At 32.3% G+C, this 24598-nt stretch overlaps 1 protein-coding gene across 6 annotated transcripts; it reads left to right on the top strand.

The window, feature by feature from the left end:
- Window positions 1–2990: 2990 nt before the first annotated feature.
- On the top strand, window positions 2991–20223 carry LOC148617816 (perlucin-like protein). 6 transcript variants are annotated; one of them, XM_088585395.1, is made up of 9 exons: window positions 2991–3116; window positions 3533–3632; window positions 6200–6270; window positions 7934–8033; window positions 9568–12908; window positions 13470–13517; window positions 13808–13894; window positions 14128–14233; window positions 19715–20223. In XM_088585395.1, exons 2-5 carry the CDS (start codon window positions 3536–3538, stop codon window positions 9768–9770), a joined length of 471 nt encoding a protein of 156 aa, XP_088441521.1. In that variant the 5' UTR covers window positions 2991–3116; window positions 3533–3535; the 3' UTR covers window positions 9771–12908; window positions 13470–13517; window positions 13808–13894; window positions 14128–14233; window positions 19715–20223. The 6 variants fall into 6 exon arrangements, with proteins under 6 accessions (XP_088441521.1, XP_088441520.1, XP_088441519.1 ...); XM_088585394.1 differs by having other exon boundaries at window positions 9568–12369; XM_088585393.1 differs by lacking the exon at window positions 13808–13894.
- Window positions 20224–24598: the final 4375 nt, after the last annotated feature.

The following is a 24598-nucleotide window of genomic DNA, read 5'->3' on the forward strand; positions in this document are numbered from 1 at the left end:
TGACACACTACAATAGTGTGACCTAAAGGTATAAAACTGATTGCATATTTATTATATATGAAGACTTTAACACCAAAAGAATAACATTCCAAGAGCAAAAGAAATATTGTTAAAATCAAAAGTATGCTATTTACATTTTTTTTGCTGCAAGGCGTAAGTGAATTCGATCAAATAAATAAAAATCTTCCTATTTGAGTTTCCGAATTTACCACTTGAATTCAAATGACCGAAGCTTGAATGGAAGGCGGCGACTGAATAAAGTCAAAGCAAATTATGTCTGTGAAAGACAAATTTGTAATAGGTTCTTCAGGCAATTTGTATATATGATTCTCTTCTTACCCCATTTATACTGACGTTTGATAATTTGTGTATCAGATAAATATTAACACTTATCAGTATCGGTATTTTCAATAAAAATATTCCGCATTTTTAAAATTTAATGACAAAAAGTTGGACATTTCAATTTCCCTTTAGTATACAGTCCATGAACAACCCAAGCAACTTTTTTATGAACAAGGGACCGGAAACTGATCAATCCTTTTTGACTGATAAAGATAGCAAGTGACTTGTGTTTTCCTACATAAAAAAATTAATGACCAATCATTTCGAGCAAAAATATATTGTTTGGTTGTGTTCTCTTGTCTTATAATTGAAATGTCACTTATATTTCTCCATCTTTTTTAAATAAAAAAAATAAAGAGTAAATAACACTACTAGACAACATAATGACTGATATTGCTATTCACAGTCGTTTTATGACTGTTACAGTCACGGAGTGTCTTTAGAATCGCTTTATCTGCCTATGAGAAATATATTCGTCAACCACAGCGATAAAAAAGTGTTGCGTTAGTGAATATTTTCGACCTGAAATAAAAATATGCTTAGTGACGCAAAAAATTATTATTTTAATATATTTATGAATGATTAGTCAAAAATATCTGTCAATGCTTTTTGGGTTCAGTACGACAAAAAATATTTAAATCAACACCTTTTGCGTTGAGGTAGACAAAATGTGGCCATTTTAAAGATTTCATGTAGTCATATTTTACCGACCTCAACCCATAAAATTTTGGATTACACATTCAAGTCAACACTGGATATTCTTTGATGTTCATATTACGAGAATAGGTATGGTAAATATGTCAAAGAGAATCCAACACCACCTGGATGAAAATGTCAGCCCAAGGCCATAAATTGGTCTTTCATGAATGACGAGAAAACCTACTCACCACAGGGCAGGCTGCATCAGGCCCTAAAAACATCATTATATACAGGTACAGCGAAAGAGTGGATTCTATTAGATCAAGCAACATAAAAAAAACTAAAGGGAAAACGAAACAGAGGCCAGACATTCCTGATTCATCAACGCATGTTAGTATTGATTATTGTTCTTGGACATGACACAGGTGAAATGATTCACACATGAATGGACAATTGGCATTCTTTATGAAAAAAAAATACATGTATTTCTTGTAGAGCTTAGGTATGGAGATTTTCTAGTGTTATTCAAGATGTGACATAGAGAAAACTATGGTGTGAATTTCAATATTTTTTTATTATAGAACTATGGATATCATTGTGAAACAGGGGTGATTGAAGCTTTCAAAAATATCTTGATTTCTTTTAAACAATGTCTGTTTATAAACCAGGAGGATGGAAAGGAGGCAGAGGCGAGTCATTGGTCACAATATGACTCTTGACCTTCGAACTATTGATATTGTTTTTGATACATTTTATACAAATTTGAATTTGATTTAACAATTATCATTGTCAGTTCAAGCTGAAATCAAGTGTGGTCAAGTAAGATGAACATGGACGAAAATGGAAAAAAAAAAAAGATGTTACAATAGTTCACATTTCTATAACTCAGTTGTCCATCCGACTGAAATATTTCTCACCATTTGTTTTTGTTCTCTTATTTAATATAGGTTGGTTTCATAAGGAAAAATAGAAATGTATATGTCTCCTAACCAACATTTCATCAAACTACGGTGATTCTATATTTTTTTTCTTTAATCACAAGTTCATTCCATCCAACCTTCGTTAACGTTTCATTGACAATAAAGATTTACTGTTAAATGTCAAATTATTTTTATTCGTTTTAATGTTTTTCCCTCTGTAGAAATTCCAGCCATTTTATTTGAGTGAAGAAAATATGCATATCAGTTGGACTACTTTTTCGAGGTAGATTCAGCTTTTTTTCTTCTGTCTTACTTTATGTGTCTGTCACAAACCAGGAGATTCTTGTCCACTGGTTGTTGTGGATTGTTATGTTCATTGTTATTCGTTTTACGTTTTTTCTATAGATTTGGTCGGTTTTCGTCTTATGAATAGTTTAACATCATTTTCGGGGTTCTTTTACAGCTGGCTTAATGGTGTGGGTTTTGTCAATCAATGTACAAATTTAATTGTTCATTGCTTGATGTTGGATGGACAACTGTCTCTTAAGCAATCATACACATCTCATAGTTTTATAAACATAGTAAGGTGAACAACTCAGAGTTTGTTTTAATCGTGGTTGCTAGCACGACGTCTGCCATTCTCTGAAACAGACATAAAGTTATCTACTATGTAAGGCGAACATCATACAAAGATAGGCGAAATAGCTACATTTCCTCTATTTCGTATATTGTTAGTCTATACTACCAAATGTTTTGATTAAACATGGATTAAACACCTCCTCGAAGCATTTGTGTTTAATGTACCAAATGTGGGCGAACGGACAGACGGACAGTGGTATACCATTAAACGCACATCAAAATATGGGAGTATTTATCGTATATGACAATTATTTTGTGTCTATATTTTAATCAAAATGTAATCGATAGTTTAATTTTTCACTGGGTTGATTTTATGTTGGTTTAAATCATGTACCTGATGTTGATTGTAAAACGATTAAGGAACAATGAGGCCTTTAAAAGTATTATACTTATTTTTGAAATCTAACACATAGAAATACGTATGCACTATTCTATTTTTGGCAAGTTTATACAGATTCTTTTTAAAATCAGTAAATTGAGACATAGAAGGAACGATAGCATGACAGTAAAAGCATTTAAGAATTTTAAAACTTTAGGGACGAGTAATTATTTAAGTAACATAGAGCCAGGTGACTGGTAAGTTCGTTTTGTTTCAGAGCTTATTTTTCCGTGATTGTTACTGACTTTTTCCTCATCTTCGATTTGTTTTCACACTAGAATTTGTATTTTTGTATTAATTTGTCATGACATAACGATGCATTTGAAGAATGTTTAGTTTCCTAAAATTTATATTTCTGACAAATAATTGATAGTATATATGCCTATAAAATGTTGTATAGAGTAGAAATAATTGATTAGAGTGTTTTTCTCCTACTAGAGTTAAAATACCTTTTGTAGCTGAAGTACAAAATTTCAACATTATCGATTCAGTTTACTAGCATTTTTACATTGATTCGTTTGACTAAAACTTATATGCAACGAAGTAAGACAAAAGGTCGTAACAATTTCAAGCTTTTTAATATCTTTTTTTTAATTTAGTAATAGTTTTTTAGGTGATGATGAGATCTGTACATTTTATTGCCCTGGTTTTTGTAACAACATTTGTTGGACATTTATGCAAACTTGATTGCGCAGGAGGCCAGAATAAAGAAGGTAGTTGTTAATTACCTTATACAATATATATATAAACGTCAAAATATGATCAACATCACCAAATAATGGTAAAATTTACATTGAATATTTCGAATAACCGATATCCTTCTTCTTAGGCATACAATTTACGAGGTTCAAGATCAAAACAAAGATTCCGAAGCTGAATGACGCAGTGAATATTGGTACCTTTATCAAAGGCACAAATAACCAAATGATAAGAAATAAGAACGAGAAAGACAGTGGTTCCATCAAAGACTTACCATCCAGCCTTTGGACAACTCCTCCTACTACTCCTTCCGTATTAGGAAGCCATTCAAAAACATCCTAAGCTCCGCAAAGTCTTAGGCACCTATTCCGGCATTCCGTATACTTTTGAGTCCAAGAGATGCCCTGATAAGAACAGAGATCATAGATCATAATGAATTAAAAAACCTCAAAGAGTAAAAGAAGTCACGGGAAAGCTTTGGATGTATAACTTACAAGCAATTTCTCCAGACTGAATTAACAAGAAAAAAATAATTTATTGTTAGGTCCTGGTCTAAAGCTGGTACAGCACTATGGTATACATCAATACACTGTGCTGCTTTAATTTAATTTGACTTTTGTTCATTGTTTTCCACATTTAATTCATTTCCAATTTTTGAAAGAAAATACCCTCGTTCTCTTTCCTAATCATTAAGTTGTATGTGCCTTTGATACAAGTACCATCATTCACTGTGTCATTTAGCTTCAGAATCTATATTTTGATCTTAAACTTCGTGATTTTTATGCTGAAAAATATATCGGTTATTAGAAATACTCAATCTAAATGTTACCTTTTATATACAACGTCTCAGAATGTGACGACTCTATTCGCTACACTGCTCCATCGGATCAAATTGGTACAGGGAAGATAAAGTAAGCACAGATTGGTCTGAAAAATTCCCAACGATTTCAGAACTGCCAAATTTTCGAAGCAAGTTTTTTTTGTCGTTCCCTCCGCGGGACTCGAACTCGTACCGGTGTGACATCAATGGCAACACCGCCTGTACAAATACAGCGCCCTTGACCATTTAGATAGGCTATATAAAAAAAGCTTTCGCTGGCCGGGTCTTTCCTCTTCGTATGATAAAATTTTTAATATAGCTTTATTTGGTCGGATCATTCCTCCTTGTAGAATTAATCTAGGTCTGTAACTAAGTACATGATGTATGCTTTAACGAATACATATATGTATAAGGCTACCTTGGGGTTGTTTTGTAGATGTTGTTAAGGATCAAATTAAGGATACATGTCACATCAAATCAATAAAATACAAACGTCTCAGAATGTGACGACTCTATTCGCTACACTGCCCCATCGGATCAAATTGATACAGGGAAAATAGCGTAAGGGTCTGAAAAAAATATCCAACAATGCTAGAACTGTCAAATTTGCGAAGCAATTTTTTTGCGTTCTCTCAACGGGACTCGAACTCGTACCGCTGTGACATCAATGGCAATACCGCCTGCACAGTCGCTACGCTGTTTGTATTCACATGTCAGCAAATATTTATGAACAAAAAAGAAAATTTAACGGAAAAAGGAAATAACATGTAGAAATCTGAGAGGAAAATATAATTAGCATATCATGCTAATCGAAGACGCATTACAAAAGGCAAAAGTGAAGTAAGCATCCTTAAGTAAATCAAAAGCAAAAACATGTACCGCATAGTGTTTGTAAATCACTTTCTAGTTTCAACTTCCTTTCCGGAATTTCCAATGTAGATCGTATTGAAATCCAAAGACCGATCTGCCATTTATTGTTTACTTCCGGGATCTGGAATCTCTATTTGTCTCAGTCTTGTATTCTTTGCCCCATAGGCTTCTATAGTAAACCTTATAATTTCATGATTTAAAAAGAAATAGACAAGGAGTTTTGATCTGACTTTTGACCATGTTGTTTTTCCAATTAGAAATGTCAAATATTATTTTTAGGTTCTTTTTAGAAAGAAAAAAGGCATGAACTTTGGTACACCAGAACATGTCGAACTGAAAATATACTTCTACTTTCACTTTTATTTTGACTTCATAAAATAGACCCCTTTTCTGAAGTTTGTACTTTTGATGAAAAATGATAATCATTTGCGAAAAAAAAAAACAGGGAAAGGCAAAAAGAAAGCGCGCTATATTTTTCATCCTTCGTGTTTTAACGTATACCCGTTCAGGAATATGCAATACAATATTGATATCTCATAATTAATGATTACGATAGTTTTTGGTAAAGATGATCATGATGTATTTAACCTTGATGTGACATTACAGAAGAAAAATGCCCGCAGAAGAATAAGTAATTCGTGTAGATAAACAGTATAATAATATACGATACAACATTTATGTGATGTTATATTAACTGATAGGAAAGGTTATATATGTCTAGGTGTTTTATAAAATATTTTACTTATATCGGTAAGTTAATCAATATCGATATTTGTGACGAGTTTTCGTGGTTTTGTTTTTGGACAGTCTTCTCACTTGATGTCTACCACCGCATACAAATGTGTATTTTGTTTCAAACTACCGATACAATAGTCTTCATATTTGTTTCAGGAACTTGTTTAGAATTTGAAAACAAGGCTTTTTTCTTCAGTGCAGAGTTTAAAAACTTTTCTGATGCTAAGGTATATACGACTCAGTAGACACATTTTATGATAAACCTTTAAATCATCGATACTTATAAAACAGTAAATATAATATAATAACAGTTTATAAAATTAAAGAAGCATTGAAAATCAATTTAAAAAGTACAGTCCATATACCTAGAAATGCAAGATTAATAGGATAATTAATTGGAAAGAGTGGATAACCAAAATATGATCACGAGTGCCGAAGAACACTTAGATTTAACGAGTGTGCGGAATTTGTTCCGTGCACGAGTTAAAACTTTATGCGTTCTTGGCACGAGTGATCATATTTTGGTTATTCATGACAACCAATTGATTATCCTATTAATTATATAGATTTAATCTATTTTTCATTGCTATTTTCGATATGAATTTTACTTTTTGTGACCAGCGGATTGATATTAGTGTTGTGAAGTTTTGGCGCGAGGAAGTGAAATTATCGAATTTATTTTACAGTGTGAATTATCATTCGTTTGTTTGTTTGTTTGTTTGTTTTTTTGCATTGGGAACATTCGGTAAATCACTGCTATCTATATAATGAAGCAGTATTATTCTGTTGTTCTCATAAAATTAAAAAAAAATAAGCACACACCAACATCTGAATAACAACGTCAGCATGGTGACTGTATCAGCATAGAGAATAAGGAATCCGTCTATTTGTATTTATGTTAGTGGCAGTAGTCATCTCAGTGCAAACATATTATGACAAACGAACCCATCTTAATTTCAAAACTATAAGTTTCCCGTTCGTGTACGGTAATATACCTGGTTCCCCTGTGAATGGTGTTAACATTTCTCAGCTGTTAAGGAATGCAAGAGGTAGATGACACTTTTCTGAATTTATAGTGCGCTAGTGACAAATATTATAAAAATAAATACGTGTTATACACTATACAGGGTTTTATTTCCGATATCCATATTTGTTTTTATTAATATTCTGTTCATCACAAAAACGGAAAAAAGATGATTGGTTTTCATCATATCATCAATAGCACTAAGATTCATATTCTACTATGTTTATCTTTAACCTGACACGTGTTCCCAACAAAGTTTAAGACCAGTATTTAAATTCACCTCTTCTCTTCTGTCTGTGTGTTCGCATGTTTTATTTGTGTTTACAAGGGCGGATCCAGACACTTTGAAAATGAGGGATGCAAGCTGAGGTTCCTAAGGAAAAGGGGGGTGGTTCTAGGACATTATATGATCCGCCACTGGTTTAGTTCCATTTTTTCTTTTGGATGTAACTTTTATCACTTGTTTATTATTCATATCTTCTGTACTGCTTGAGTTAGCAATTTTGCCTGTTGCAATTTCTTGCAGCCTTTTTATATTTTAATGTACCGGCAATAATTAACCGTAACTGAAGCGGGTATTACAATTTGTTCCATGGACTTTCATTTTTGACTATTCCTGTTGGTTTTTACCTGAAGTTAATCAGTTCGGTAATTCTGTTTTAACCAGTCATTTATAATACCACTAATGATGATAATGATTTAAACATTTACTACATATATTATCAACATCATTGTCTGTTTGTCTGTGTTCGCGTGTGTTGCTTTGTTGCATTTTAGTGATCTTGTAGTAGAATGATGTGGAATAATTATAAACGTAACGAGCATGTTTGACCTGTCGTAAAAGTGAAAAAAATCATATCTTCCAGCTTGACTGTGAATCACGATCCGGCATGCTTGCGGAACCCAAATCAAGCGGCGCAATATCATTCTTGAAAAGTGCTGTACAAAATTTGAGCACGGGATACAGTAAGTATGTTCTGTACTTCCATGCAGAGGGTACAAATGAACCCTCTATTATACGTTTCTCCGATTTCACTATTAAACGGAATTTTACAGAAAATGTATGAAATATTGAAGATTTTTCTTAGATTTTAATTGAATGATTTGAGTTTTCCATAGCAAATACACGTAATAAGTTTTGCCTTTTATGAATATGGGGTGGCTATTTTTGTATCCAGAACTTTTCTTTTACCACCGAATGAAATTAAATGTAACTTTCTCTGTTTTTTTACATATTTAATTCTGTGCAAGTTCTCTTTGGTCTATATGATTCGGGTGGTCTTACATTACTAAACGTGGACTTTTTATTAATAAATGAAGTTAACGTGCACGTGAATATCCTAAATAACTGGTTATTAAACTTTCAGATTTGATATCGTTTTAATGAATGTTAGAACCAATTTAACACAATACATCAATAATTGGTCGTTATGCATTTTAAACAAGAATAGCACTTAACAGATGACTTAGAGCTCAACTGTTGCCTACATAAAAATGAAACATCGAATGAGTTATAAGTAAAACTTGGTGGAAATTTTGATAGTAGTAACGAAAGCATTTGCTATTAAATTGATAAATTGAATTTGAAGTGAATGATGTGAAATAATCCCCAGTTCAGATATCCACAACGTCTTCACCACATCGAGTGTTTTGTCCTGTACAAACTGTATGTTTCCCATCCACCCCCTTTTATAATTAAGATCCTGATCAAATGAGCAGAGTAAAGGTATAGTTTATGAATAGTCGGGAAAATATTATCCCAAATTCCGCTATTTCCGTAGATTGGTTGAATTGGAATGTATACGGTAATTAACGACGGTTTATCCTATCGGTCTTAACGACACTATCATGGGAATAGGAAACATCTCAAGAACAGATTCGGTCAACATTTTTGATATATACCTAAGCAAACGCGTTGTGGGTTTAAACTGGTCTGGGGCTGGCATGTGAGTTAACTACTAGTAGTCATTTGTTTGTGCATTTGTATAACGTATAATTAGTCTCAACGAGGGACTCATATCTTTTTGATCTATTTTATTTTTTTAGATTGTTTAATTGTGTGATAATTTTTCCACAGTGGACAGTTTTTAAAAAGGTGGGACATTATGCGCCTATCCCAAGTCATGAATTACTTGCCTTTGTATGTATGGTTTCGTTTTCACTTTCTGTTTACTTTCTGTTGATAGAGTAAATATTGACAACTCTTTCGCTTTCCTCGTCGTTCATTGAAAAAACCTGAGTAGCCGTGAGCTGACAAACTGACATATTATTCTAATAGCTACAGATTTTCATAACGGACAAAAATGTATCAACAGTCATCTATCGAGTGCAACATAGTTTGTTACCATAAAATTCGGTATTTCCAATGACTAATCGAAAATATAGATCAAAACTACGAATACCACACAAAAATAAAACACAGTAAAGAATAAAACTAAATCAAAACAAAATAATAATAATACAATGAAATTGCAATCAAACATGTTCCACGATTTGACAGGGTTTTTCATCGGTGGAGCAGATTTTGAAAATGAAGGCGAATGGATATGGAGCACAACCCGACAGAATATTACCCATGTTGATTGGGTCGTTGGAGAACCCAACGATATAAATGATGAAGATTGTCTTGAAATATTTGATCGAGGTTGGAATGATATTTCTTGTAATTATCAAAGACTGTATGTATGTGAAGGTAAGATATAAAACTAATCAGATTTAATACACCAGATAAACGTTCCGGACAAAACAAAACAAATTGATACTAGTCATGATACTAAACATAAACAATTCTAGTGTTAAATAGCAAATGTATTGTCGTGTTTTTCTTATTGTTCGCCCTTGTAATGACTGAACTGTATTAAATATGATCATAACCTGCATAAAAAACGATCTACATTTATTCACTTCTGGTAAAAATCTTAAACATTTGATTCAAAAATGCAGTACGCTTTGTGCCCTTATTCTTTGCTTAAAAGCACAAATGCTGCACATTACTTTTGCAAAAAACATAAAGTAGTTTATTTCATATATCTAGACTCTTTTTGCATACGTTATAACGGATCGTAGGCCTATATATATCATATGTTAAACCGTACCATTGTAATATATCATGTAATAATGCACCCTAGGCCTATATATCATATGTTTAACCGAAGCTTAGACCTATATCTAATACGTTATAACGCACTCTAATCCTATACATCATACACTATAACACAAATTCTTCCATACATTAAACGGTTATAGAATTTAATCTAAAATAAAAGCATCCAATATGTGCACGTTATTTTCAAAACATAATATATCATAATTCGTGTTTAAAAGTAGGCAGTAAAGTTCAAATGTTAATGTATTTTTTTCACTAAATTTATTTCTGTTCTATAGTTTGGCTAGTTTCTAAAATGTGACACATATATTCTTCGGTTTTCTCTTTATTCAAGATACAGCTTCATCGATATGATGCTTATGAAGACTAAGTTATATGTATACTGTTGTAATGAATCATGTTTTTAATCCGATTGTTTTATTGCAGGGAGAAAGCATTATGCCACAGAGTCTTTAAAACAAAGTAGTTGGATTATATCTTGTTCTCATATAGAAATGTCCATGCAGTTATCTAATATTTTCATTCTGCATAAAAAATTGTTGGTACTCTGAACCTCATACATTCTGCAATTGTTTACAAACATATAATTATTGTAAAAAATAAGAATGGATAACAATATCGGCAAATACCGAAGCGTCAGTGGTACACTTCAGATACATCGAAATCTAAGTACATGACTAAAACAGAAAACAAAGACGATCTATATACACAATGAAGCAGACAGAAGTAAAATTAAGGCAATGAGGCGTTAAAAAGTATCACATTAATCTTTTAATTTGATGCTTCGAAATACGTATGCGATATTTTATTTTTGGCTAATTCAGACACTTTCCATTTATAGTCACCCAGTTGAGACATGGAAGAGAACAATGATTTCTTATTGAAAGCATTTTAAAATGTTAAAACCTCATGACACGAAATTGTGGAAATAACACCAGGCCATATTGCTGATAAGCTTATTTTTTAAAAGAATTTATAGTGCATTTATTTGTTTTTGTTCTTGTCATGATCGAGCAATGGCGTTGATAAGTCTTGCGTTTCCTATAAGCTTAAAATTCTTGCAATTGATGGCTTTTATTTATGCCTTTCACTGTACTACTGCGTATATTGATATTTGAAAGCAATTGATGAATGTTTAAAAAGTAATCAAGGGATATAGGTTTCAAATAAAAAATTAAAATAATATATTCCAAGGATAAAGACTTGACATGAAAAACAGACACACACAATAAAGAACATGAGATAACCAAAATAACACGTACAAGGAAACAAAGGTAAATTAACAACCTGGACTACACTAAAAACTTGGAGCATGGACCAGGTCCACCCGTACGGTAAGCGTCTTCTACTTTTCTAGAAACATCCACCTACATGATTATAAAATGTCCAGTCGTAGGCACACGAAAGTTTAAAGGAAAACTATGACGTGGTAATCAAATAAATTGTCATGGTGCAGATGGATACACCATTACGATCTACGAGTTCATAACTATCATAAAACGTCCGTAGTGATGACTTTAATCTCGACGCAACATGTTCAAAAAGCCTAATTGTTAGAAATCTGAAATGGTACAAAATGTATTTATATTTTCGGTAAGCCCTAGTATAACACATGAGCTGTCATATTCACTATTTGAATATTGATCGTCGTTTGAAAAACAGGTTCACTACACTGAACAAATATGTTGATAAAAAATTCCAACATTTTGACAATATGTTCTTCGTTATATTAAAAAATGATTTAGAATCGTTTTTTTTTAACCATTTTTACCAAGTATTAAGAATCTTTTCCTAGGTATATGTATTTGTATCGAGCTGTTTTGTCTTTTTAGAAGTTTTATCATTTCATAATTTTATCATTGCTTTTATTAAAGTGTATGTCAAGTTCAAGAGTTAAACTACCATTTGTAGATGTATGTACATGTGTTTGACATTATAGCTCCATTATATTAGCTTTTTTTCTACAAGGATTCGTTTACAAAAAAAACGTGCAATGAATTGAGACAAGAGGTCTTAAATTGTTAACTTGTCTTGTAGAAATTTCAAGCTTTTTAATATCGTGTGTTTTTTTATATCTAGCAAAAAGTTTTTTTCTTACCAACAGGTAATGTTGAGATCTATACATTTTTCTGCCCTGGGTTGTGTAACTGCATTTGCCTTACATGTATGCAAGTTTGAGTGCACAGGAGGAAAAAGGTAATAGTCAATAATATCCGTTCTTAAATAACGTCTCTCTTGGATTGTTTACGTATCAACATATAAGCAAGTGTGTATTATAATAAAAACAAATAAACGGAACACAAAACATAATATGACGAACAGAGACTTCAGAGGAAAATGTAGCGCGGTCTTATCTTTTGGGATTTGGTGTCCAAAGCTGGTTTCTGAGTTTCCCACCCACTTAAAATTGCTTAGGATACTGAATTTTATTTGGGTTAAATTGGACCTCTGCTATGGGATTTATAAAGTGTATGTGATTACTCTTTCATTTCATATTGGATTCTCAGACATGAAACAGAACTCTCCATGTTCAAATCCATATTCCACTGTTTAATTACATAAATGTATGTTCACTTCAGATTTTGTCAATTTCCACTTCTTTGTCAGCTTAGCAAAATGATGTCTGTTGATTAAAAATCTATTGTACATACATGTACATTTAGTAGAATTAATTGTTATGGATGCCAAATCCCTTATCTATACATTGTTGAAGTCCAGACTCCTTGTTAAAAGCAGTAAGTATAATTTTTTATTATTATGCGTTCAATAGATTTGAAGGTTGTCCAGCTATTTACAATATGGGCACAGATTATATCTACACCATTTCTTTGCATACAGTGGTCATCTCTGTTTTCATTGCCTTTATATTTTCTACAAAGATGTATGTGTTCAAGAACAAGCCTATATTTGTTTTGTTAATGTTAATCAGGATCTTTTAAACAGAAGCGTTACTTGATGCACAGGAATGAAGTAAGCATAAGTAATTACCTGTACGGTAAAATCGACAAAAACTTGAAATATACCACATTTTATTGCTTATTGGTGCCCCATACTAATAAATGGATTAGTAATGATGGTCTATTTTTTGTCCATTAGAATCACGATATTTTTAATCTTGAGGTAACATAACAAAATTTGCTTCCGAAACGTAAAGGAGAAATACGCAGAGACGCACAAGTAGTTAGTATAAATATACAATATAACGGTACACAATACAACATTTATATTTACATTTACTTGCGAAAGTGAATACGAAAGTCATTTCAAACAACTGATTAACTTGTTTTCAATTTTAGTTTCAGGAACCTGCTCTGAGTTTGAAGACATATTACTTCATTACAGAGGTAAGAACTTTTCTGATGCCAAGGTATTTAGTAGGCACATTTTATATTAAATCTTTTAAACCTGATTATTTTAAACTCTTCTTTATTGTGATGCAGAAATGATATATACAAAACCTGCAACTGTGTTGTTGTTACAAAACGTTACGATCTGTATCAATGATTTGCTTTGATGATAAGGTTTTAGACATTTCCTACATACCATATACTTTAAGCATCTCTGCTTGTTTGTTTATATGTGTACGTTTTCTGGGAATAATGTTTATAGTAATTTAACCATCATATCAAAATAGGAGATGTGGTATGATTTACAATGAAACAGTAATCCAGATACCAGATACCAAACAACGAACAATTAAACTACTACTGGTCACCAAACCGTAAGCAAGCTGTAATGGTCCCAAATGATTTACATAAAAGACAGATATCGACATAATTAATAGAGAAAAACGTAAAACGAGTAACAATGAATATAACCACTGGACTACAAGTTCCTGGCTTTAGACAGGCACATTAATTATGTGACGGGGTTGAACATGCTTATGATTAAGCCTTACGAATGTTTTGTCAAGAGGTAAAAAGTGGTGTTTCACTTTTATGTTTTATCTTCCAGCGTGATTGTGATTTACTGTCTGTCATGCTTGCTGAACCTAAATAATCGGCGAAAATAGTGCTTTTGAAACGTGCAATAAACAATATAAGCACAAACACACATTACAGTAAGTTTATTTATGGGTCAAAGAATAAGTACAGAAAATAAAACCGGTATCCTTTTTATATATACACCGTATTATTTTAAAAGGGTAAATTAACACTAATGCGCTGACAACCCTGTAAACATTTATACGATCAACAATGACGAACATATTACACCTGGAAAGGGGGGTAACAGAACGTTTTTAATTACTCAGCCAAAAGTGCCTCACACAGGAATTATATGATTATCATATAATCAAGTAGGTTATTGTTATCAAAATTTTCTGTTTACATATGGTTACTGCATATTTATCATAGAATTATAATATGCTTCCAATCCAAACTTTACACATGAAGATCATATGAAAATCAAATTATTATCTTAGTAAATCAGCATATGATAATCATATGATTGCAATTTGTTTTCATATGCATTGGGCGCCATATGAGTATCACATGTTACACATCTGGCTATACAAAATGATGTCACAAGAAACTAATCAATTGAAAAATTCAAAGAGTAATCAAGGGAACCAAGGTTATAGCGGTAATCAAAATAATTTAATCCAGGGACAAAGACCAGACATGGAAAACAGACATACACAACAAAAAACATTAAGTAACTAAAATCATACACCCAAAGTAACAAATGATTTGAATTAATTTTAACTGGTATAATAATACATCTATACTGTTCTTTTTATCATACGTTCATTGACTTGTCTGAACCTAATCATATATTCAATTTTATGACATTCAAACTCATTAACTCATGTAAGAAATGTGAGGACCAGGTATAGCACTATAGATGTTGCACTAATTGTTGCAAAGCCTGTAGCCATTACCTTTCAAAGATACATTATTTGTTGAAAGGCGTATACAGCAGTCATAATAGGTTAAATGATATATGCCTTATAGTATTATAATATGATATAAACCGTGGTTTTTTGCTTTTGGGTTAAGTGTGTTTGAGGTGATTTTCTTAAGTTTTTGTTGTACTTGAGAACAAAATAAATCAAACAAGAAATATGTAAGAAATATACATCGGACACCTTTTGTTAAATTCATTAATAATCGTGCTTATACTGATTTAATTTGAATTAGAAAATGGATCTAATTGACTGCTATTGCTTTTATTGTTATATATGTTCTATACTCACCAGTCCCAAACACCTTTAGACTACTGCCAGTCTAAGTTGGTATAAATTTCGTGGGGTAAACTATGCAAAATTTGTATTTATAGTCTCGTTTCTACACACATATTAATAAGACATTGGAATAAAGCTATAATTTCAAATTCATTTTTCAAACTTCAATAGGGGAGTAGTCATAAAATAACTCCTTAGTAGAGGTTTTGTCTTTTAAAGGCAAAAATAAATAAATAAATAAATAAATAAAAAATGAATGAAATAAATAAAAATAAAAATGTTTGTCACGTTTTTCAGCAGTTTTTAACCAATATTATAAAAAGTAGAGGATGCCCGCGAAATCGCGGTTGATAGAGCAAAGTGTGGACATAGTATTAATTTAACGGATTCAAACAAAATGACGTTGCGTCAGGGAAATGTTGGCATGACTGCCATTTTCTTTTTGTTGGTTATCGATGATCCAGTCTTTTTTTAGGGGTCGGGCGACAGAGGATGAGGTTGGTAACGAATATCCTTTTAATGTTCCGCTGCACCTAATAAAAAAGATGGAAAATAAAATCATAAATTTTAAATAATTCAATATTTTTCTCAAAACAATGGAAAGGGGGTTTACACATGAAATGAGGGGTGATCCTGACTTTGACCTTGTCTTTGGGTGCAGACGTTTTAACACATAACAGGGGGAAGGTTTACCCCGGGACTTCAGGTGCAGGTGTTTCATTACACATAAAAGGGGAATGTTTACTTCGACACATTCTAACTGTATGAAAATGTCTGTTCCTGTTTGTAATTGATGATCCAGCCGCTTTTCGTAAGGGGGAGTTGTGTTGAACATCCTTTAATTTTTTTAAGGTTCTGCTCTACCCAGTTAAAAGGTGCATGATACATTCTTAAATTACACAAATCAATGGGTAGGGGGTTTATCAGTTATGTAAATTTACACATAAAAAGGGGAAGGGTCCGGACTTCGGCGCATATGTTTATACAAAAAAGGTGAAGTTTATTTTGACACGTTCTACGCATTTCCATGTCTTAGTTTTGCACCCCAAAGAAATGATGGATGTCGTTTAGTTAAGCAAAAAATGAACGTAAAATACACACTATCTGGGCAGTACGTCGATTGAGCATGCGCGAGAGCGTATTATAACACACGGACCAATAACGGTCATCGACTTTGAATAGTTTCCAAAAAAATCGCGTTTTCCGTAGAAAAAAATAGGAACTACACAGCTCTACATTTATGTCTCATATCACAAATGCATTCGACCTTGTATGGTTTCAGAGGAGTTGCGGCTCACAAAACTTGGCCTCTTCCTTTAGTTTTGTTTGTTTGTTGGGGTTTAACGTCCGAGCAGCAATATTTCAGCTATATTCAGACGATCTTCTATTAGTAGTATAGATTATAGATGAAAAAAGATGACTTTAACTCCGCTCTACTTTCTTCCGGTCTATCTACAAAAGTCGACGATTGTAATTAATGTATTGAATTCTTTAATTCCTCAAAAGTCCATACAAACGAATCGTATCTTGATCTAAACAATGTACTACCAAGTCTCTTTGGAAACTATTAACAGCTGTCAGGAAGGTCATCATTTATACAACAACATGTATTACTCACGTAATAGGTTCGATTCAATGTAGATCCTAGAAACTCACAATGCTATATTATTATCGAGATATAATAGCATCAACATCGATAATTGTTTAACCTTTCAAACATCTCTACCCCATGCCTACTTGAAACCAACGCTGAAAAACATTATACGTCAATAGTAGTCTTCAAAGTACATCTGGATACACATATGTAGTACTTAGTAGGAACTCCAAATCATCTTAAAATTATATCGAAGAATATGTTATCAAATGCTGGAATTGTTTTTTATCGACAACAGTATGGTTGGCAGTTGGCATTCCAATGAGAACAAATTGAGCTTCGCTATTCGCCGCTGACATGTCCATTCACTCTTATGAGACTACCCTCCTTGTATCTACTAAAAAAGAAGGAAAATCGTTTAGCCAAATTTATGTGACATAAGTTTCCGCTGTACAAATAGTGAATCTAATCAACCATAGATTCCGGGATTTTATACATCGTATCTACCCAATGAACTTGAGATGAAGGACACTACAAAAACTAAAATTTCATACTAATGATCCACTATTAGAGATCGATGGAAAGGGTATACAGTCACGATCAAACTTGAGAACAAAAACGATCATTTCTTGCTCGGTATGTACAACTTTCAATAATCAGTGGAAACATACTTTTAGCATATGCGTATGCAGTTTAAATATTATACTCACACGCTTAACCAGAGCTTGTGGAAACAATCTGAACTTATTGTACCGCGGTTGACTTCTTACAATTAGTCTCCTGTGACAAGGTTATGTTGCACACAAGATCAGTCATGACAATTAGAGTTTTAAGGTCATCATTATGAACCCGTGGACCATTATAATGTATTTTTCGGCCCCATGTGGACCGGTTGGTTTACCCCGTTCCTCTTTCATCTGCCCTGACGTTTTATGAGCAACTCGAAATGCGGTTTAGATAAGAGAACGATTATTTTACGGATTCAACTGATAAAATCTCTCAGAGTTGAGTGAAGGCAAGGCTCTCTGTTCACTTTGTATCATTGTACGCGCTATTTTGCTTTATTTCATGTTTTTGTAGTGTGTGTGTCTATTTTCCATGTGTAGTCTTTGTCCCTGGATCTCAATTACTAATTACGGTCAAATGGCCAGTCATCTAAGCAGTATTAAAATAACACACACTGCACATAGGTATATGCATTCTATGTGTATAATCTGTGTGTATGTTGATCAAAAGTAATCAACATAAAGATGAAAATGTGTACTTTATTATCATTTTCGTAAATTATTTTTAAATTTTATGAATATTGTTAACATGTATGAATAATTTGCCTCTGTGCTGTCAGTAAGCAAGAAGGTGAAAAAAGTAAAGATTTTTCAGTATTATTTGTTCAAATTAATTTTAAGCAACTTAGGTACATCATTTGTCCAGGGTGTTCAACGTGAAACTTTGAAAATCGACTTTTTAACATTTATAGTAAAGGAAACTTATGAATGTGTTAGTGAAACCTTGGTTCGTGTACCCTTTGATTACTGTTTGAATCCTGGTTCCCTTGGTTTTTCAATTGATGAAATGTTCTTTATGATGAGGCAACAAAATTCTCCATTACGTCAAAGTTGAATTACCAAGGCTTGTAGAAGTTATTGCCTTTGAAAATCGAAAAAAAGTTAATTTTGCAGTTGTAAGCCAGTGCCATGAAAACCTTATCATATTTCCTTGGCAAGAAAAAAGTCCGACTTGGAGCTACTCCGTAGAAATTTTAAAACAGATGATATTTTTGGCTGTTTTTCAGCTAGTAATTTAAGATGTTGAGTTCATTTTCATTCGATTGTTTAATTAAGATGTAAGAGTTATTTTCTTGAATATTTTATATTAACCAATAAATTTATTGACTTAATTCAGATGACATCAAAGAAAGAGGAGAAGGAACACCTAAGTGCCAATTGTGGAATCCTTAAATATCATGCAAAGTCATAACTTTTACAACATGATTGAATCACTGAAAGGGGGTATATAATTATACCCAAAAAAGAAAAGAATATTTAAAACAGATGAGAAATTCTAAGTTATTTTCATTTTCCGACCTGACATTCATGCATTAAAGTTTTCATTCATACTGACAATTCATGTGTGAAACTAAGTAAAGCGCAAAGTGTTGACAATCTTTCCGAAGATGCATTTTTCCATAGAATATATGATAAGTTTTGAGTGAAATTCATAAGTTTATGTGCATCCTTCTCTGTGTCCGAGAGAGAATCATGGAAAGTCCATAAGTAATCACGGTTTATCTGAGTAGGTTTAAAACAAATCACGATTACTGCAATGCCTTGCGAATACAGTAATGTAACTGGACATATTAATTAGTTTTTGCAACAATTTGGATTTTATAGTTTCAAAATGTACATATGAATAGGAAAGATTTTAAATAAATTTATTCTTTTGATAAAGAAACATAAATTTTGTGGATTGTTGCCTTTTCTAAACGACTGGTAGAAATGAAAGAATAGTGCCCATTGGAATTTCGGTTGTCGATAAAAACAAAATCTATAAAACTACAAAATGTATTGTCAATGAAAGTATTTAACATAAAAAATATAAAAGCAAATTATCTTTGTAGTTGTTATAAGGTTGTCTTTAAAACAAATATATTAAAAATGTAAAGACAACTGCAGCTACTATTTCTATTAAATGATTCAGCACTTTTCCGATGCTATGGATTAGAAATGAATAATATTGATAAAAGTACTTTAAATTTTCTTCAGGTTTTTTTGATCGGTGGATCAGTACAGATTATGCAAGCGAAAGTGATAGGATCTGGGTATTCAGCCGACAGCCAATCTATGTTACTAATCGGTTTACAAAAGAACCCTCCCGAGAGGAAAATGGATATTGTACTGAAATGAGAATTCACATGAACTTTCAGTGGAACGATTTGCCTTATGAAATACCAATTTTATTCATATGTGAATGTTTATATGAAAAGTAACACACAGTCGTACGCTATTATAATTCTTTCGAAACGCACTCGTCTTCAAATGTTTGATTGAAAATAATTTGTGAACATTTTTAAGGAAAGCTGCAGATGTTATGGTCATTATACATCATAAATTCTTGATATGTTGCTAACATTATTCAAGTTAACTTCAAAGTTATTAGATTATTTGTTTTCCAGTGGTTGCACAAAATAAAATGAATTCATCATATTATTAAGGAGATATTTCTGATTTTCCCCATGTAACAATGTAACAAATAAATGCGGTATGCATGACTATATGACAAGTTTATTATATTTGTATAGAAATAGATATATTCATCTGTGTGTGTGTGTGTGTGTGTGTGTGTGTGTGTGTGTGTGTGTGAAAATTATAAATTCAAACCGTAGAGTTAAAAAATGATATGTATAATACTAATTCATTGGTATTTCTGCCTTTTTGTATACACTGCATGCACTGTATGAGCTAGAAGTATATACCGAGCAATGTCAATGGCATACAAAATAAACAAAGTTGTTCAACTTATTGAGCAATACCAGGGTAGCTCTATTATATCATACTGTACCTGGACCGATCCGTGTAACAAAAATTGCGATCAGTCATCAAACACCAATCCGTTTCCGATCAGTCATCGATCCGTCAAACCGATCCATCTAACCGGTGATCGCATCACGTGACTACAGGGCGGTCATAATATATATTACGCTTTCCGATGTTTTCTTTGTTAATTTTACACATATTTACATAATGCAATAAATTTGAACATTAATTTATACTTTTATTTTACATTTGTTTTTTTTTAATGACTCATTCGTCAGATCAGATCGGTCATCGATCTGTCAGCGATCAATCAGTCAACGGTTATCGATCAGTCAAACCGTTGCGCGGATCGGTTCAAGGACTGTACACTTATCACTGAGTTTGTCATGTACATTGTCACAGTAAATATTTACGTACCAACATCTTGAAAGTATGAATAATGTTGTTTTTACTTGAATCCGGTCCCCTTGCTTGTATTATTGAGCAAATAAATATGTTTAAATTAAACTAGAAAACATGAAATTTTGACTGTCAATTATTTTTATTGGATTTTGTTTTATTATCTTACTCTTTCCCTTACTTTTTGCTTAATCTGCAGTATCATGGTGTCTGTGGTGACTTTTATTACAATTTTTCAATGTTCATTTAATCAAGGTCAGAATGAAATCAAAGAGGAAAATGGGCAAAAAATACGAAAGGGTCAGCAGCGGAATGATTCAGATGTGTAAAAATCCGAAAATGCGGCCTTAACTTGAAAGAGTAATCAAGGAAACCAAGATTCTAGCAGAGATCAGGGGCAATGATCAGACAGGGAAAATGTACGATCTACATACACAATGTTACAAACTGAATAAAAAAGATTGCATAAAAAGACTGAAGATGAGATAAACAAGATGTCACACAAAAAGCACTAACAATATGATTTTTCCACAAAAAGCACAAAAAAAAAAAAATAATAATAAAATAAAACAAAACAAAGCAAAGCAAAAACTGGGAGTGACATCATGTCCTCCGAAAGGTTAATCTTGTCATACTCCGCCAGTAGCAATCGCCATAATGCAAATGAATATAAACGAAAACGCCAGCATTGTGGGTAATTTACGATTATATATATAAGTGCAGGTATGTTTGATCATATTTATGTGCAGGACATGTACAGTATTAAAATTGCATAGGGAAACCATGGGCTAGTAGAATTCATAGTATTTCTTGATGGACTCTGCGTTGGCATATATTGTTCAAGTACCAGTCCACATAAAATTTGGACACTGCTAATGGTAAAGTGATTCATGGTGTAGAAAAACCCACCAAGCAAACGATGCTTTGTCAGTTACATATGCTATATTCTCACATAACGATGATTATTTCTGTTTTCAGATCTGAACTTTTTTTTTTAGAAAATTATACATTTTTCTCCAACTAAAATCAAACAACTTCAACAAATCAAGAACTATGATTCTTTCAAAGAGCTAATTGTATGTATCTATATAATATTTTTTTTTAAATTGCAACATCCAAATGAAAAGCCAAGTATGTGTACGTGTAGAACAAATGATGGCAAGTATCTTGACATACCCCTTAATAAATTAACACAAAATGAATGTTGATTTTCACTGTTTCATTATGAAGCTGTATGAGAGTTCAAAATAGTCATATATACATTTTACTTTGTGTTTCTAGAAGCACTGAAATAAGACTAGCACTTATTTAAGAGTACCTACTTTAAATTAAAAGACACAAACATGTTATTGGTTTCTTAGAATAACTTTTCAAAGAATGAAAGAAAGAATATAATCAGAATACAATACATTAAAACCTATGATTTCCAATTCTTTATACTTATATTCCCCATATTCAGTTGAAATCCGGACTCAATAACAGTATACTTTGTTGTTACTCCAAAAACACCCAGACACAAATATGCAGGTCTAGATAGAAGAACATCGTTTAACTAGATCCTTTAATCTCAGTTCCGCCATATAGATTACGTATTATCGTTAAACAATTCCGGTTTGGGGGATTTCATACATTGCATCTGTACCAAAGAACTTGAGATGAAGGATACTACAGACATTGTGAAATCAGCCTCATATCTTGACGTGCACTTTGTTCAGTCAACTTCCCTTTCATCTGTGGCAACATCACTTCAGCACCTGCATAATTGAGGTCATCACTACAAAAGTTATTTATAGTCGTCATCATGAACTCTTGGATCGTTACGGTGTTTCAATCAGCACCATGAAAACTAATTTGTTCAACCTGTCATAGTTTTTCTTCCACTTTTCGTCTAACCTGGACTTGATTTTTCATGCGTAACTTGGCGGGTTTTTCTAGAAAAGCAGAAAAAGCTTACCATTACCGGTGAACCTGATCAATGCTCCGTACGGGAGTCCGAGGTGCTCATTTACTTTTTTTACTCTGTATATATAATTTTGTTAGTTTGTTGTGCTCTTTGTTGTGTCGTCTGTTTTCCATTTAAAGTCTTTGTCCCTGAATTTCATTATTGTGATGTCTGCAAAAATTTCGGTTCCTTAATGACTCTAGTATATTTCTGCCAAATAGCCCGTTTTATTAATCTTTTCTTGTCATGTTGTTTTCAAGATACCAGCACTCATTGCTACACGCAACTTAGTTGTTTAAGGAAACAAAAGTAAGCATACTACCCAAAACTCTGGTTCAATCTATACAAGTTTTCCAGTAGATATTTATAAAACGGATTAAGTTGAAAACAATCTGGACTTGATATTTAGTCCTAGCCATGTATTATGATAAAAAAATGTAATACAAAACTTGTTCTGCATACTAGTTTATATCTTTTTCAGAAACATGTTTATTGTATACTAGATGTATTTTTTCAGAAAGACTCTTAGAACTTTTCTGATGCAGAGGTATTTAAAAAAAAATTCGATGTTTTTACTCTGTACGTTTTGCTAATTCTGCTTCTTCACAGCTGCGTTTTCGTACTTGCCATTACGTATAATCCTAGCAACAAATGCGTTTAGTTTTGCATTTATCCTAAAGAACTTGAGATAAAAAATAGTACAGACATTATGAAGTCAGTCTCATATCTTGACGCGATGACAGCTCATTCTGTCAACTTTCCTTTTCTTTCATCTGTGGCAAAATCCCTTTACTGCATCTGGAGTTTTCATATCACAACTCATACATTATGCCAGAGTTTGCCGCTTACATTACTTGTATGGGGAAAACTTCCTATTCTATGGTGTATGCGGGGGTAGGAATTTTGAATTGAGAGGATTGTAATTTTAGTTTTAAAATGTTTTGTTGATATGAACAGCAAATCAAATTTAATTAAAAAAATACTTCAAATGTTAAAAAATATAAAAAATATAAAATTAAATAGGGTAATGTAAATAATCCAAACAATAAAAATGCTACGGGGTCTATGGGGGGTTGAGGGACATTGCCATCAGGAAATGGTAAATGGGAAGGGGGAATAGGAGTGGTATATTGTGTAAATGGGAAAAACTTTTATACAATTCAAGATTTTACCCTACCGGTGCACCTTGTCCATGCATTAAGTTTTTCGGAGAGTCTGGGATGCTCATTAACTTTTGTTTCTTTGAACGTGTAATTTTGGTTAGTTAATGTTCTTCGTTGCGTGCGTCTATTTATCCTGTTTAATTTTTATCTATAAACTTACTTTATTTTTATTTTCCGAACTTGGTTTTCTTGATTAATCTGTCAATGTGAACTTCATTAAATTCTATTTTTTAAACGATACATAAACAAACAAGTTTTCATTTATTTGTCAAAGATCAAGTTTTAACCAAAAAAAAAACAAAAAACAAAAAACAAGAAAACAAAAACAAAAAACAAAGCAAAACAAAACAAAACAAAACAAAAACAAAAACAAAAACATAAAACGCTTTATATAATTTTGTTTCGGGGTAATCTGTGAAAAATCTTTGTTCAAGTCACATATCTATGTTAAAGTTAGGAATTTATTAGAAGCATGATTTATGAAAATGACTTAACTTTGACTTTATACGTGTGTCTTTTATTGTGCTTACTTTCAGGTTTTTTTAATAAATGTTGAATATCGCAAAAAAAAGAAAACACAAAAAACCATCAACTCCTATCATTTAATTT

This window comes from Perna viridis, chromosome 5, assembly GCF_037379345.1.
Source record: "Perna viridis isolate PV_CMFRI_1.1 ecotype Kerala chromosome 5, ASM3737934v1, whole genome shotgun sequence".
In the NCBI taxonomy this organism is placed as follows: Eukaryota; Metazoa; Mollusca; class Bivalvia; order Mytilida; family Mytilidae; genus Perna; species Perna viridis.